Source organism: Cynocephalus volans, chromosome 1 (genome assembly GCF_027409185.1).
Source record: "Cynocephalus volans isolate mCynVol1 chromosome 1, mCynVol1.pri, whole genome shotgun sequence".
Lineage (NCBI taxonomy): Eukaryota > Metazoa > Chordata > Mammalia > Dermoptera > Cynocephalidae > Cynocephalus > Cynocephalus volans.
In genome coordinates, this window is record NC_084460.1 from 187,988,698 (window position 1) to 188,001,251 (window position 12,554).

The 12,554-nt window shown below is 52.4% G+C and overlaps 1 protein-coding gene across 1 annotated transcript in view; it reads right to left on the reverse strand.

The window, feature by feature from the left end:
- Positions 1-974: 974 nt before the first annotated feature.
- The window catches only part of TMPRSS2 (transmembrane serine protease 2), a 31,142-nt gene continuing 19,562 nt past the window's right edge, over positions 975-12,554 (reverse strand). Inside the window, exons 8-15 of the mRNA XM_063083484.1 lie at positions 10,245-10,416; positions 9,050-9,225; positions 7,917-8,012; positions 6,702-6,844; positions 6,059-6,211; positions 5,756-5,899; positions 3,409-3,516; positions 975-1,070 (exon numbers count right to left, since the gene is read on the reverse strand). Of these exons, the coding sequence (XP_062939554.1) occupies positions 975-1,070; positions 3,409-3,516; positions 5,756-5,899; positions 6,059-6,211; positions 6,702-6,844; positions 7,917-8,012; positions 9,050-9,225; positions 10,245-10,416 (1,088 nt within the window). The remainder of the gene's footprint in view (positions 1,071-3,408; positions 3,517-5,755; positions 5,900-6,058; positions 6,212-6,701; positions 6,845-7,916; positions 8,013-9,049; positions 9,226-10,244; positions 10,417-12,554) is intronic.

Below are 12,554 nucleotides of genomic sequence, written 5' to 3' on the forward strand. Positions count from 1 at the left end.
CCTGCCAGTTACCACCCTCAATAGTAATAATAATAATAAACTCCTTGTAAACCGTATGGAGTTGTCCGCTTCGTTCTTTGGTCTCAGGATACCTTCTCAGTGTGGTGGGCATCATACTGTTAGCTCACACTTGGACAGACCCCATAGGATGGGGTTGAGTTTGGAGCAGATCAAGGAGAGGACCCAGAGAGAACCGAACAGATGGAAATAGAAAGCCCCAGTTTTGGGGCAGAGCCCGTGGCGCATAGGAATGGCCGGTGCACTCACTGGCTGAGTGCCGGTCACGAAAAGGACAAAAAAAGAAAAGAAAAAAAAAGAAAGCCCCAGTTTTCGAGAACCCAGGGTCTGGCATGCTGCCAGTGCTTACTAAGTGCTGTGGGAAGAGAAGAGATGAGAGGAGGCCAGGTATAAACCTCACTCCAATGGGGTTCGGGATCCACGACTATCTTCTGAGATGCTGGGAAGCATCTGCGTTTAAAACTATCCTTCTCAAGCAAAAAGCAAAGACAAAAACAGCCAACCAAGCAGAAAAGTCCCCAGACAGCAGTTTTTGTTTCGGAGGAAGGGAATCAAATCAGAGTGGCAGATCTTTTCCACCAGGCAGCAAGAAACACAAGAAAAGAAACAACACATCTTGGCTTTTGATCTGTCAGATCCCACTTTTTTTTCCTGCATGGGAAAAAAGACCCAACTGTCTGAGTAGTTCAGTGGGTTCTCAGGCTGTTATCAGATCAGTCTCTTTAATCACAGCAAAGAGGATGTCTTGCATGAGCTGTCCAGCTTGTGGGGGACTCAGACACCAATAGTCATGGGATCAATTCATTTAAAGGGAGTTCGCTATTATATGAATGATTTTTTTCAACATTACTTTAGAAATAGTATAAATTCCAGCACTGTCTTAAAACGCTGGGCGCACCAGGAATGTGAGTTGTGGACTATGCCGGATCATCTTAATACATCACCCTCTCTTTGTGTCAAAGCAGCACAGGGCAGTGGCCATGGGACTGAACTCCAGCCAGGTGGGTGTGGCTGTCCTCTGTGGTGAGAGCTTTGGCATGAAGAGAAAAGCTCTGAAATAGGAGCATGATCAGGTGAGCCACAGGAGAACCAGAAGAGCAAGCTGGAACACACCAGGGATCTGAGCGTAAGGCAAGACTGTACCCTGCAACCCTGCGAGAGGTCCCCATCAAGGCAGCATTCACTCCAACACCGAGGCTCACCTGTTCACCCAGCTGTGAGACCACGTGACCAGCACCCATGAGTGCTTTATTCTAATTAGCATTTGGGGTTCATTTATATTAAGCAAATTAACTTATGGCTTTTACAAATGTTTAAATACAAAAATGTCAATATTTCCCTAATCTCTTAGCTTCCTGGCTATCCTTTTCAGTAAAATCAGCCTCATCCAAAAGTAAAATCATTTTCCAATATGAAAAGTATAACTGAAAAAAATATCAACTGCTTTGCTCATGTGGACATTTTAGGTATGCAGTCGATCCTCATTATTTGCAATCCCTTGTTGGTGAATTCACCTACTTATAAAATTTGTTTGGAACTCCAAAATCAACCAGCAGCACTCTCATGGACATGCACAATGCAGTGGAAAATTTGAGTCACCCAATGTGTACGTTCCCAGCTGAGGTCCAGTGGGGACTGTCTGCCCCGTTCCAGCAATCCTACCATAAAGTGTCCTTTTCACAGTCCATTCTCTGCCATGTTTTCTGAATTTTTGTACTTTTTGTTGATTTCTCTGTTTAAAATGGCCCCAAGTGTAGTGATGAAGTGCTGTCTAGTGTCCTAAGTATCAAAAGGCTGTGATGTCTCTTAGGGAAAAATGTGTTAGAGAAGCTTTATTTAGGCTGGGTAATAGGGCTGCTGGATGTGAGTTCAATGTAGATAAATCAACATTATATATTAAATAAGGGGCCTTTAAAAAGAAACACACATAAAATAAGCTTATATATTCATTAGTTGATGAAAATGTTGCTATCCGAGGCTCACAGAACGTAACTCTTTTCCCCAGTATTCCTGATTCAGCATTCATGATGACTTTACAGACCCATAGCTCCAGCAAATAATGAGAATCAATTATATTTACCAATATTATCTAATAAAAAAATTTTTGCTTTACTTTTTTTTACTCTTTTACCTTTTCCCCATGCTTTTGACACGTGACGTGATGAAGCCAATCACCAGTCATTTTTTCCAGCCACTTGTCACGTATCGAGGACTGCTAAGAAGGATGAATTTCTGTTCTCAAGAAGGGAAAGGTCACCCACTTTCTCTCCCACCCATAGTCCCAACTACAGGGCATTGGGGTAATACTACCTGAGGACACGTCTCTGCCCCCATGAACTAATAGGGACTTTAGGAAGAAATCTTTAGGGCATGAAATGCTAGACTAAATTTTGGACCGGCTGGATCTGAGGACATGGGGACACTGGGCAGAGAGTTCAGAAGACTGTTAGTTCTCGAGGTCCGAATCTGGGAAACCCCAGGCAGTGGCTGTTCAGGAGTCACGGAGGGTCATCTCCAACAGGACAGGCTTCAGGAGCTGAGGGGACCCAGCAGTGGACTCCCAGCCCGCCCACTCAGCCACCCTGTGGCAGCCCCACATCCTTCCCGCACAGGCTGGGTCTGCTCGCCAGGCAGAGTGCCAAAGACTTAGTAAATACTTGGAAAAAAAACTGTATAATTTATTTGTACAATATTTCACAATTGAATTTTACAGCTTAAAAAAGACATAAAAGAGAAGACAAACTGTTGGTTACATAAATAAAAAGTGCTAGAGAAGGAACACGTTTTCACCATTACAACGTTTTTTATTACCTGGCTTGGGGAGCAGGACCCTCACGGTGCTGTGCATTTATTTGCAGGGGCCCTGGGGATGCTGCTGCCCACAGAGGCACGTGGGACAGAAGCACCCTGTGAATGGGACTGTACGAACTCCCGTTTCTAGGTGAAGTCCTAGCAGTAGAATCATTCATCTCATTCCTGAAAACCAGCATGCTTGGGGAGGAGGCAGGACCACAGAAGAGCAGCTCTCAGTCCCAGCATCTGCCCTCGGCAACAGCAGATGGCTCTTCCCTCCGGTGGGAACCACGGCCACTGGAAGGGGCCACAGGAAGTCCAAAACACTTCTGTCTTCTCTATCACCAGCACGGCGCTTGTCTTCAGCACATTCACTCACAGAACATTAAATTAGGAGCCAGTCATTGTATAAAAGCAGCTCAAATACACCATTGCTCATACTCAGCAAGGACAGTAATAACTTCAAAGAGCAAATGCCGGTGAGCGACTCAGAGGCATCCCAAGCCAAGATTCCAGGAGCACTGAGGTAGTAACATGCAGAAACGGGACACAGAAACAGTGCATCTTAAATTGCGCATCCCTGATTTCCCCAGTGACCTCGATTTCCATGTGATTAGCAGGCCTGAAGAGAGTCAGCACAGTGCTCGACTCAGCCCAGTGCCAGGACCGAGGGGCGTGCACAATCTCCAAGGAGGCTGGGGGAGGCTGGGAGGAGGGCGGAGTGCAGCAGTGAGACCTGCACCAGCAGAGGCTGGGCGAGCACCTTTGCCAAGGCTTCTCCGCTTCCCAGGGCTCCGTCTACGCACTCAGCCCCACGAGAAGAAAAAAAGATTTCTGCTGCCCTTACAAGTGACTGTCATGTTACCACCCATTAAGGACTGGTCCCTTTATTTTCAACTACCATCTGTCCAGGGCTACTAAGGTACTAAGAAAGGATCACCAAGATCCCCAGGTGGAGGGGCCAGGCCCAGGGCCATATGGGTGGCCTCCCCCTGGTGGTGGCCCCAGAGGGCAAACCCTGAAGGTCCCTCCTCCAGCTTTCTCCCTTTCCATCTCAAGCCGTCCAGCAGCTGAGAGGTCACAGCTCCAGGCTCATCCAAAAGTGGTCCCCAGAACAGGCTCGGAAAAAAGACCCCCACAAGGCAGCCTCCTCCCCTCCCCACTGCACTTGTCCCGAGGTGCCCATACCCAGCTGGGCTGGTCACCCCTTTGAAGAAGGGGTCAGGGAGAATAGGCTCGGGGTAGGGGAGCCATTGTGGCCTGCACACAACGGCGGAAAGTGCCAAAGTCAGACAAGTTCACAATTTAATAAAAATGAAAGGACCTCTGAATCATCTCTAGTAATACATCATGCACAGGGAATCAAAAATCAGCCCTTCGATGTTTTGTGAAATGATGTCAAGGACAAAGCCCATATGGATTAGTTGTTTGCCTATATGGAAAAAAAACAAAACAAATATTATTTTCTTAAGACAAAGGTAGAAAGTTATCTTTTCTTTAGATTGACATGAGGCATTATAAATCAAACAAGCAATCCTAACAGCACAAAGTCACAGTTTTTTATCTAGTGTGCAGGTCAAACAGTCAGGCTGACCATGGCTAGATACAAAGACCTGGAGGGCACTAGGTGTTGGGGAGGCAAACCGCTTAGCACAACTGGAATACAGGCCTCTGTCCAGGAAAATCAACTTGACATTGGCCACTAACATACCTCAAGTGTGTAATTAGCAGAGTCCTTGCTTTCTGCCCTGCTGTCTCTCCTGGCCCTCGGCCCTTTCTTCCCACATGATAGCCACACTGAAGCACCTGCAGTCCCTAAACACACCCTGCTCCTTGCTGTCTCCACACTGCAGAGATAGCCCGCCCTTCCCCTCCTGAGCCCACCCTGCCCCGCTGGCTTCTCCTGCCTCATCACCCCCAGCAGGACAGCGGATTGCCTATTACTAGTGCTCGGCCCTTCACCAGGCCTGGGCTGTCCGGCCCCGTAGTCACTCAAAGGCCCTGGGACCCATGATTTCATTTTGAGGGAGACACAGATTGGGCCTGGGGGGCAATGCCCCCTGGTCCTACCCCTCCATCAACAAACTGGGCACTTGGGAGACTTGAGAGGAGATGAAATAGGATCTTTTCTTTCACCAGAAGCCCAGCCCTAGAAGGAGCAGAAATCTGAGAAAGCTGCTGTCCCGAGATGGGAAGATGTGGTCTTTGCCCAAGGCCAGGGCTCTGCTAAGCAGCGCAAGTCAGGCCGGGAGTTCTGGGGGGCAGGAGCATGGGGGCTCCCTGGGACTTTGCTCTCCTCCCAACCTTCCCAGAGAACTCCAGCTGCGCCTGAACCTCTGACCTGGGGGCTGCCCAGGGCCCACGCCACAGCCCCAGAAAAGGAAGGACACGGGCATGACCCCTCCCTTGGCTCTCTGCCACCACCCAAAGTTTGCTTGGACAAGGTCTGGGTGGGTTAACCAGGTCAGGTAGGCCAGAACTAAGTGTGGTCAACAGAGCCCAAAGGAGGTTCATGCAAGCTGAGCCCCAGATTTTGAAACTACCTAAACTAGCTCAAACAGGTTCTATCTCCCCATCTCAAGTTGTTTTAGGAGTTATCTCGCAGGATGTAAGCTGAGCAAGGGCAGTGAGAAGGGCCTTGCCCTCCGGACGACCTTGAGCAACGGGGGGAACCAAAAATCTCCCATCTACAGAACTAAAAAGCTGGGAATTGGACCACCGGAGCTTTTCCTGAAGCCAGAAAAGGAAGGAAGACAGCCTTTGATCAACTTTTGCCTACTCGTATGACTGACTTGGAGCTAGCCAATCAGCTTTTGCCCAGTTCTTTGCCCTTTATAAACCCTTTAAAACCTGCCCGCCCCTGGATCAGGGATGAGCCCTGCCTCCTTCCTCCTTGCTGGTCAGCCTGGCAGTAAAGCCTTTTTCTTTCCTCTAAACCCCATACCATATCACTGACTTCTGTGTGCATCGGGCAGCGAGCCCTGGCTCGGTAGCAGTTTTTGCATCCAAGCACCAGCAGGCACATGCAAGTGGTGCCAGGCAGTGGGGTGGGCAGCCCCGGAGGGGTGAGGAGCAACCCCACAGCAACCTGGAGGAGCAACCCCACAGCAACCTGGTGGCTGTGGGAGACAGGGTCTGCTCCCTGCTGCCAAGCGGTCAGCTTCCTGCAGGAAGGCCGCGCCTGCAGACATCTGGCTGTGGCTCAAGGAGGCAGAAAACTCAGTCTGAAGGAGGACGGAAAAGTTACCCTCATTTGCTGATAAATCCAGTCTGTGAATACTGTCACGTTCCCATACACGCCTGGTCTGTTAGCCTTGGCACAGCCGGACCCCCAGCTTGTGTCCCCAATCAACCACCAGACGTCGTTCTTCAAAGTGACCAAAGGCCCTCCACTGTCACCCTGGGAGACACAGCAAGTTACCAAGAGCAGAAAATCAAGTCACAACCCAACGCTCACCACCGACTGTGCACAGAGAGGGGTGGGGGACGGAGTGCATCTCAGTGTGAGTTACAAGTGGGCTGGGGTTCCAGTGGTGATAGGGACCCAATCCCCAAAAGAGACTGTACCGGAGACAAAGTCCAGTCTATCCCTGCTACCAGTTACAAAAGAAATTGCTGTTCATAGTTTAAGATAGTTACAACACTCATTTCTGTCCCACTGACACTTTTCTCACATGGAAGTTTCTGCAGAGAAAGCTGTGGCAAGTGGAATTGGGGGGTAGTACTCGTTTCTGCCACCCAAAGCTTCCGCTGTGTTAGCACCATCCTCCCCACAGCCACACCTGAGGTGGCTCCATGTCCCCGGGATGCTCCCCTGACCCCAGGGGTCTCTCACTCAGGGCTCAGCAGGAGCTGCAAGGCCCAAAGGCTGAATAAAAACTTGCAATTACCTGGCAGGAATCAATGGTCCCCTGCAGGTACCCTGCGCAGATCATGGCTGACGTGACCATGTTATTGTAGACATATTTGCTGTTACATGTCTGGGGCTCAATTAGCGGCACCATGGCAGCATTCAGAATGTCAGAGGTCTTCCCTAAGGACAGAGGGACATCATTGAGCTCTCAGTGCTGCCAGCTGCTCGCACAGGAAGAGTGGACTCCCCTCCCCGAGACCACCACACATACTATGTCCCTCTCTCCTCCCTTCTCCCCTCCCTCAGTCCATCCTCACACCAAGCCCTCTCCTGACCACAACCTGTCCCCTGACATCCACAAGAGGGGTGAAGATCCTGAGGGCACAGATGTCTGTCTGTCTTTGTTCACTGCAGTACTCCCAGCGCCTAGCTGGCACCCACCTATCATGGGTGCCACACGTGTTTGTTGATTGCCATGAAGCCTTGCTCACGTGTACAGCTCAACTGCAGTAAGTCTCCTAGCACAAGGCACCAGGATGCACCCCCCACTACTTTCTCCAATTCTCCCCCCAAATCACCCAGCCCTTATGCTTTTTCTTGTTTTAAAGGATTTGTTGTAGGTGTGCCCTAAATGCTTTTTAGAAGATGGATGTAAACAAGTATATGACATGAACCTTTGTACCACTAAGCACTTTCAACCCTCCACAAAATGAAACAGCCAGGAGCCTTGCATATGAAAAACATTGTCTGAGAGGAATGCAAATTATAACTGAAGGAAATGGAGCAAGGCCGCTCCAGGGGAGTCTAGTTCTTTCTTCCTCTCTGTGGTCATCAGGGCAGAAGGACAAAGGCTTTGGCAGGCTGCAGCTTGCTGTCTCGGGTCACAGAAGCCCATGTGCACCAAGTCCATTGTCACTCAGCTGTCAAAAGGGCACAGAGGGACTTCCAGGGCAGCCCTTAGTAACAAAGGACGCAAACCCAGAGGGTGCTACACCTCTTACAGTTATACAGCCTTTATGCTTCAAAAAGCAGTTTCCACCCACTGTTCCATTTGATCCTAATAAGAACACAGTGTGTTAGGTAGGGTGGGCACAACTTTTCCCATTTAGCAGATGGGGAAACTGAGGCACAAAGACTGGGTGAATTGCTCAAAGTCATCCAATCACTGAACCAGGATTAAAGCCTGGACCTCACACTTCCCACCCAGTGCCCCCTTCCATGTGCTCTGAAGACCTGCATGCCAAGGCCTCACCTTTCTCGTAGGTGGCCCCCCACCCAGAAATCCAGCAGTCCTGCTCTGGCTCCAGCATCAATCCTGGGTTGGGCAGACACACTGGCTTCATTCTATCTGTTTTAAGAAGAGAAACGCCATGAGCCAGGTTGGCCTCATTGCAGGCCTCAGGCGATAGTCTCCCTGGCCTTCCCACAGGCAGGCAGAGAGCCTGGCACCACTGCCATCCTGGCCAGAAATCCAGATCCCAACTGTCCCGCACTTCCACTTTCTGCCCCTGCCAGGGCCCTCCCTCCAACAGGCCAGAAGTTCCACTCTGGAAGTTGTGCTGGTTAAGAATGGAACATTTGCTAGCTCTGCTTCTAGAAATACACAATTAACGTGTCCAGGTGACATAGCATAGAAAAAACACACACATGGCAGTGGCCAAAAAGCCAACAGTGTGGCTGGACCTTGAGGACCATGCTGGACACACACCGTCTCCCACAGATGGGTCCTTCTATATGTAAACTGTTGCCCCACTTGAATACAAACACCTGGTAGAGAGGGACGAGGTTTTGCTTCTGTTCCCATGTAGACTGGAACATTCCAGACCCTTGGATGGATTAGAGAAGGGGCCAGATAAGAAGCCAAGAGAAAGGAGGTTTGTTTTATATTATGAATTTAAAGTATCTTTCTCTCAGAATGCATGTGAAAAATAAAGTATCTTTACTCGTTGTAGACCAGTAGTTCTCAACTGGAGGCGATTTTGGCAATATCTAGAGACAACTTTGATTGTCACAACTAGGGGGTGCTGCTGACATCTAGTGGGTCGAGACCAGGGATTCTGCTAAATGTCCTGCAATGCACAGACAGCCCCCACCTCAAAGAATCGCCCAGCCTGAATGCCACCCATGCCGCAGCTGAGGAGCCCTGTTCTGGATTTTCACACGCATGGGCTGAATCATCGCTCTATGCAAACCCAGGGACAGTGCTGCCTCCCTCGACGGGCCACACCAGGCCTCTGCCGAGCCCTCTCCTGCTGGCTGACCCCTGCATGCCACCCCGACTCAGCATGAAGTCCCCCCTTCTGTTTACTGCAGCACAAGTCTCACTTCCAGTCAGTGTCTCTTTAAGATCTGGTCACACTGTTTATCACCCTGAGCCACACATACCGTTAAAAGTCAGAGATGTCTGCAGCTTCATGAGAGCAATGTCATTGTTCTTGGAGTTGGAATCATAATCTGGATGAGAAATCACTTTTTCTACTCGATATCCATTTCCGTAGGACATTGAAGACTGATCCAAAATTCCTGCAAATACCTCCCAATACCGTGGACTGTTCAGGGGCCTGGAAGGTAAAGATGAGCCACACGCAGCTTCTCAGAATCACAATGTGAAACGCTCACGTGATGATCCTCAAAAATCAAAGGTAGAGCTGAGAATCCCAGAGGAGAGGAGACCTGCCCACTACCACACAGCAGGACTGTGGGGAGGGGCCGGCGCCCTCCCCTCCCCCACACACCCCCTCCTTCCAGCTCCTGCTACCTGCTCAGGAATCCTGTCACACATTGGGCCTAGACCCCTCCCTGAGGCTTTAACGCCATTATGGCAGGACTGGGCCTTACCTTTAAATGCCAGAGCATTACCCGGTGCACAGTAGGTGCTTAATAAAGGTGTACTGATGAACAGACTTGAAGTCCAATATTAATTGAGGTATTTCCTTTACTTTTTTCCCTTCTAAGAGAATCCCAACTCCTAGAGAGCCCTGAGTATCTGGGGTGGGAAGGGTGGGAAGGAAGGTAGGAGGAGTCTTATAAATGCCACAGATCAGAGACACTGCATGAACTGTCTAAGGCCACACAGCCAGAGAATGGCTGGGTCAGGAGACGGCCATGCCCTGCCTCACTCTAAAGCAGAAAAGCACACCTGTGGAGTGAGACTTCCTCCAATAAAGGCATGTGACCCCAAAAACTGTGTGCTTAAGAAAAAGAAGATGGAAGGCCACTTCTACCGCAGGAGCTAATAGGATAAATTATGGCTACCCTCACCCCTTCCCACCCATCTGCATAGGCAATGCCATGGCCAGAGATGCTCAACCTCAGAGACTTCCCAGCAGGACAGTGTGAGGTCCTGAGTGGCACATGTGCCCTCCCTTGGGAGGGCCTCCAAGATATGGGACTTCAGGAGAGCAGGGGCTTCAAGCGGGGGGGGGGGGGGGGGGGGGGGGCAGGGCCGAGAGGAGTCTGGGCACAGGACATGCTGGAGACATCTCAGCCCCACGTGCCATGCATGTCCCCTGCACTGACGCACACTCTCTATGCTCACACACAGGACACTGGAGCTGCAGATCACGCAATGGGGACCTACTCTTCCACGCAGTGGGCAGCCGTCACAATCCACTCAGGGGTGATGATGGAGCCTCCGCAGACGTGCACGCCCTGGACGTGCAGGCTGACCTGCCAGGGCCAGTCCTCCAGGCTGGCACTGTCACCACCCACGATCCTGCTCTGGCGGCTCGACTTTGAGCTGACTCCGCACTCTAAGGGCGACAGGCATAGCAGTAGTTCTGAGACGAGGCAGGGGCCCCTAGACAACCCCAATGCCTACAGCTGTCCCAGTCTTGCCTGGTTGGGGCAGACCATTACCCTCTCGCCTACCCCCTCACCCATCTCATTCCCTTTCATTTGGGGTCTGACGGAGAGAACTTATTCCAGTCCCTTTTTGGTAGATGGGAAAAGAGGACGCTGATCCAGCCACTTCTTTCCCCCCCAAGAAAGCACCTCTACTGCTGCCTCATCAGACACCTTCCAGTTGGCACTTGGGTGATGCCAAAGGGGTCTCCCAAAACCAATGTTGGGGGGAGTTCTGGATAACCAAGGACCCTGGGGCCTCCCTGAGTCCCAGAGGGACTGGCAATGATCAGAGGCCCCAAGTTTCTTAAACATAAAAGGAAATCAAGGTGGGAATGGGACTGTGAGGGTTAGTGGGCAAGAGTGAGGTGAGTGAAGTGAGTGAGGGGGTGAGTGAGGGGGTGAGTGAGGTGAGTGAGGGGTAAGTGAGGGGGTGGGTGACGGGGTGAGGGAGGGGGTGAGGAGGTGAGTGAGGGGGTGAGTGACGTGAGTGAGGGGGTGAGTGAGGGGGTGAGTGAGGTGAGTGAGGGGTGAGTGAGGTGAGTGAGGGGTGAGTGAGGGGGTGAGTGATGGGGTGAGGGAGGAGGTGAGGGGGTGAGTGAGGGGGTGAGTGAGGGGGTGAGTGACGTGAGTGAGGGGGTGAGTGACGTGAGTGAGGGGGTGAGTGAGGGGGTGAGTGAGGTGAGGGGGTGAGTGAGGGGGTGAGTGAGGGGGTGAGTGAGGTGAGTGAGGGGGTGAGTGAGGGGGTGAGTGGGGTGAGTGAGGGGGTGAGTGACGGGGTGAGGGAGGAGGTGAGGAGGTGAGTGAGGTGAGCGAGGGGGTGAGTGAGGGGTAAGTGAGGGGGTGAGTGAGGGGTGAGTGATGGGGTAAGGGAGCGGGTGAGTGAGGGAGGGGGTGAGTGAGGGGTAAGTGAGGGGGCGAGGGAGGAAGGGGGTGAGGGAGGGGGTGAGTGGGGGTGAGTGAGGTGAGTGAGGGGTAAGTGAGGGGGTGAGTGATGGGGTAAGGTAGGGGGTGAGTGAGGGAGGGGGTGAGGAGGTGAGTGAGGGGGTGAGGGAGGGAGGGGGTGAGTGAGGGGGTGATTGAGGGGGTGAGGAGGTGAGAGAGGGGGTGAGTGATGGGGTAAGGGAGGGGGTGAGTGAGGGAGGGGGTGAGGGGGTAAGTGAAGGGGTGAGGAGGTGAGCGAGGGGGTAAGTGAGGGTGTGAGGAGGTGAGTGAGGGGGTGAGTGAGGTGAGTGAGGGGTGAGTGAGGTGAGTGAGGGGTAAGTGAGGGGGTGATTGACGGGGTGAGGAGGTGAGTGAGGGGGTGAGTGACGTGAGTGAGGGGGTGAGTGAGGAGGTGAGTGAGGGGGTTAGTGAGGAGTTGAGTGAGGGGGTGTGTGACGGGGTGAGTGAGGGGGTGAGTGAGGTGAGTGAGGGGGTGAGTGAGGGGTGAGTGAGGTGAGTGAGGGGTAAGTGAGGGGGTGATTGACGGGGTGAGGAGGTGAGTGAGGGGGTGAGTGAGGGGGTGAGTGACGTGAGTGAGGGGGTGAGTGAGGAGGTGAGTGAGGGGGTTAGTGAGGAGTTGAGTGAGGGGGTGTGTGACAGGGTGAGTGAGGGGGTGAGTGAGGTGAGTGAGGGGGTGAGTGAGGGGTAAATGAGGGGGTGAGTGATGGGGTAAGGGAGGGAGGGGGTGAGTGAGGGGGTGAGTGATGGGGTGAGGGGGTGGGTGAGGGTGTGGGTGAGGGGGTGAGTGAGGGGGTGAGTGAGGGGGTGAGTGAGGGAGGGAGGGAGGGGGTGAGTGAGGGAGGGAGGGAGGGGGTGAGTGACGTGAGTGAGGGGGTGAGTGAGGGGGTGAGTGAGGGGGTGAGTGAGGAGGTGAGGAGGTGAGGGAGGGGGTGAGGGAGGGGGTGAGTGAGGGGGTGAGGGAGGGAGGGGGTGAGGGAGGGGGTGAGGGAGGGAGGGGGTGAGGGAGGGGGTGAGGGAGGGAGGGGGTGAGGGAGGGGTGAGTGAGGGGGTGAGGGAGGGAGGGGGTGAGTGATGTGAGTGAGGGAGTGAGTGAGGGGGTGAG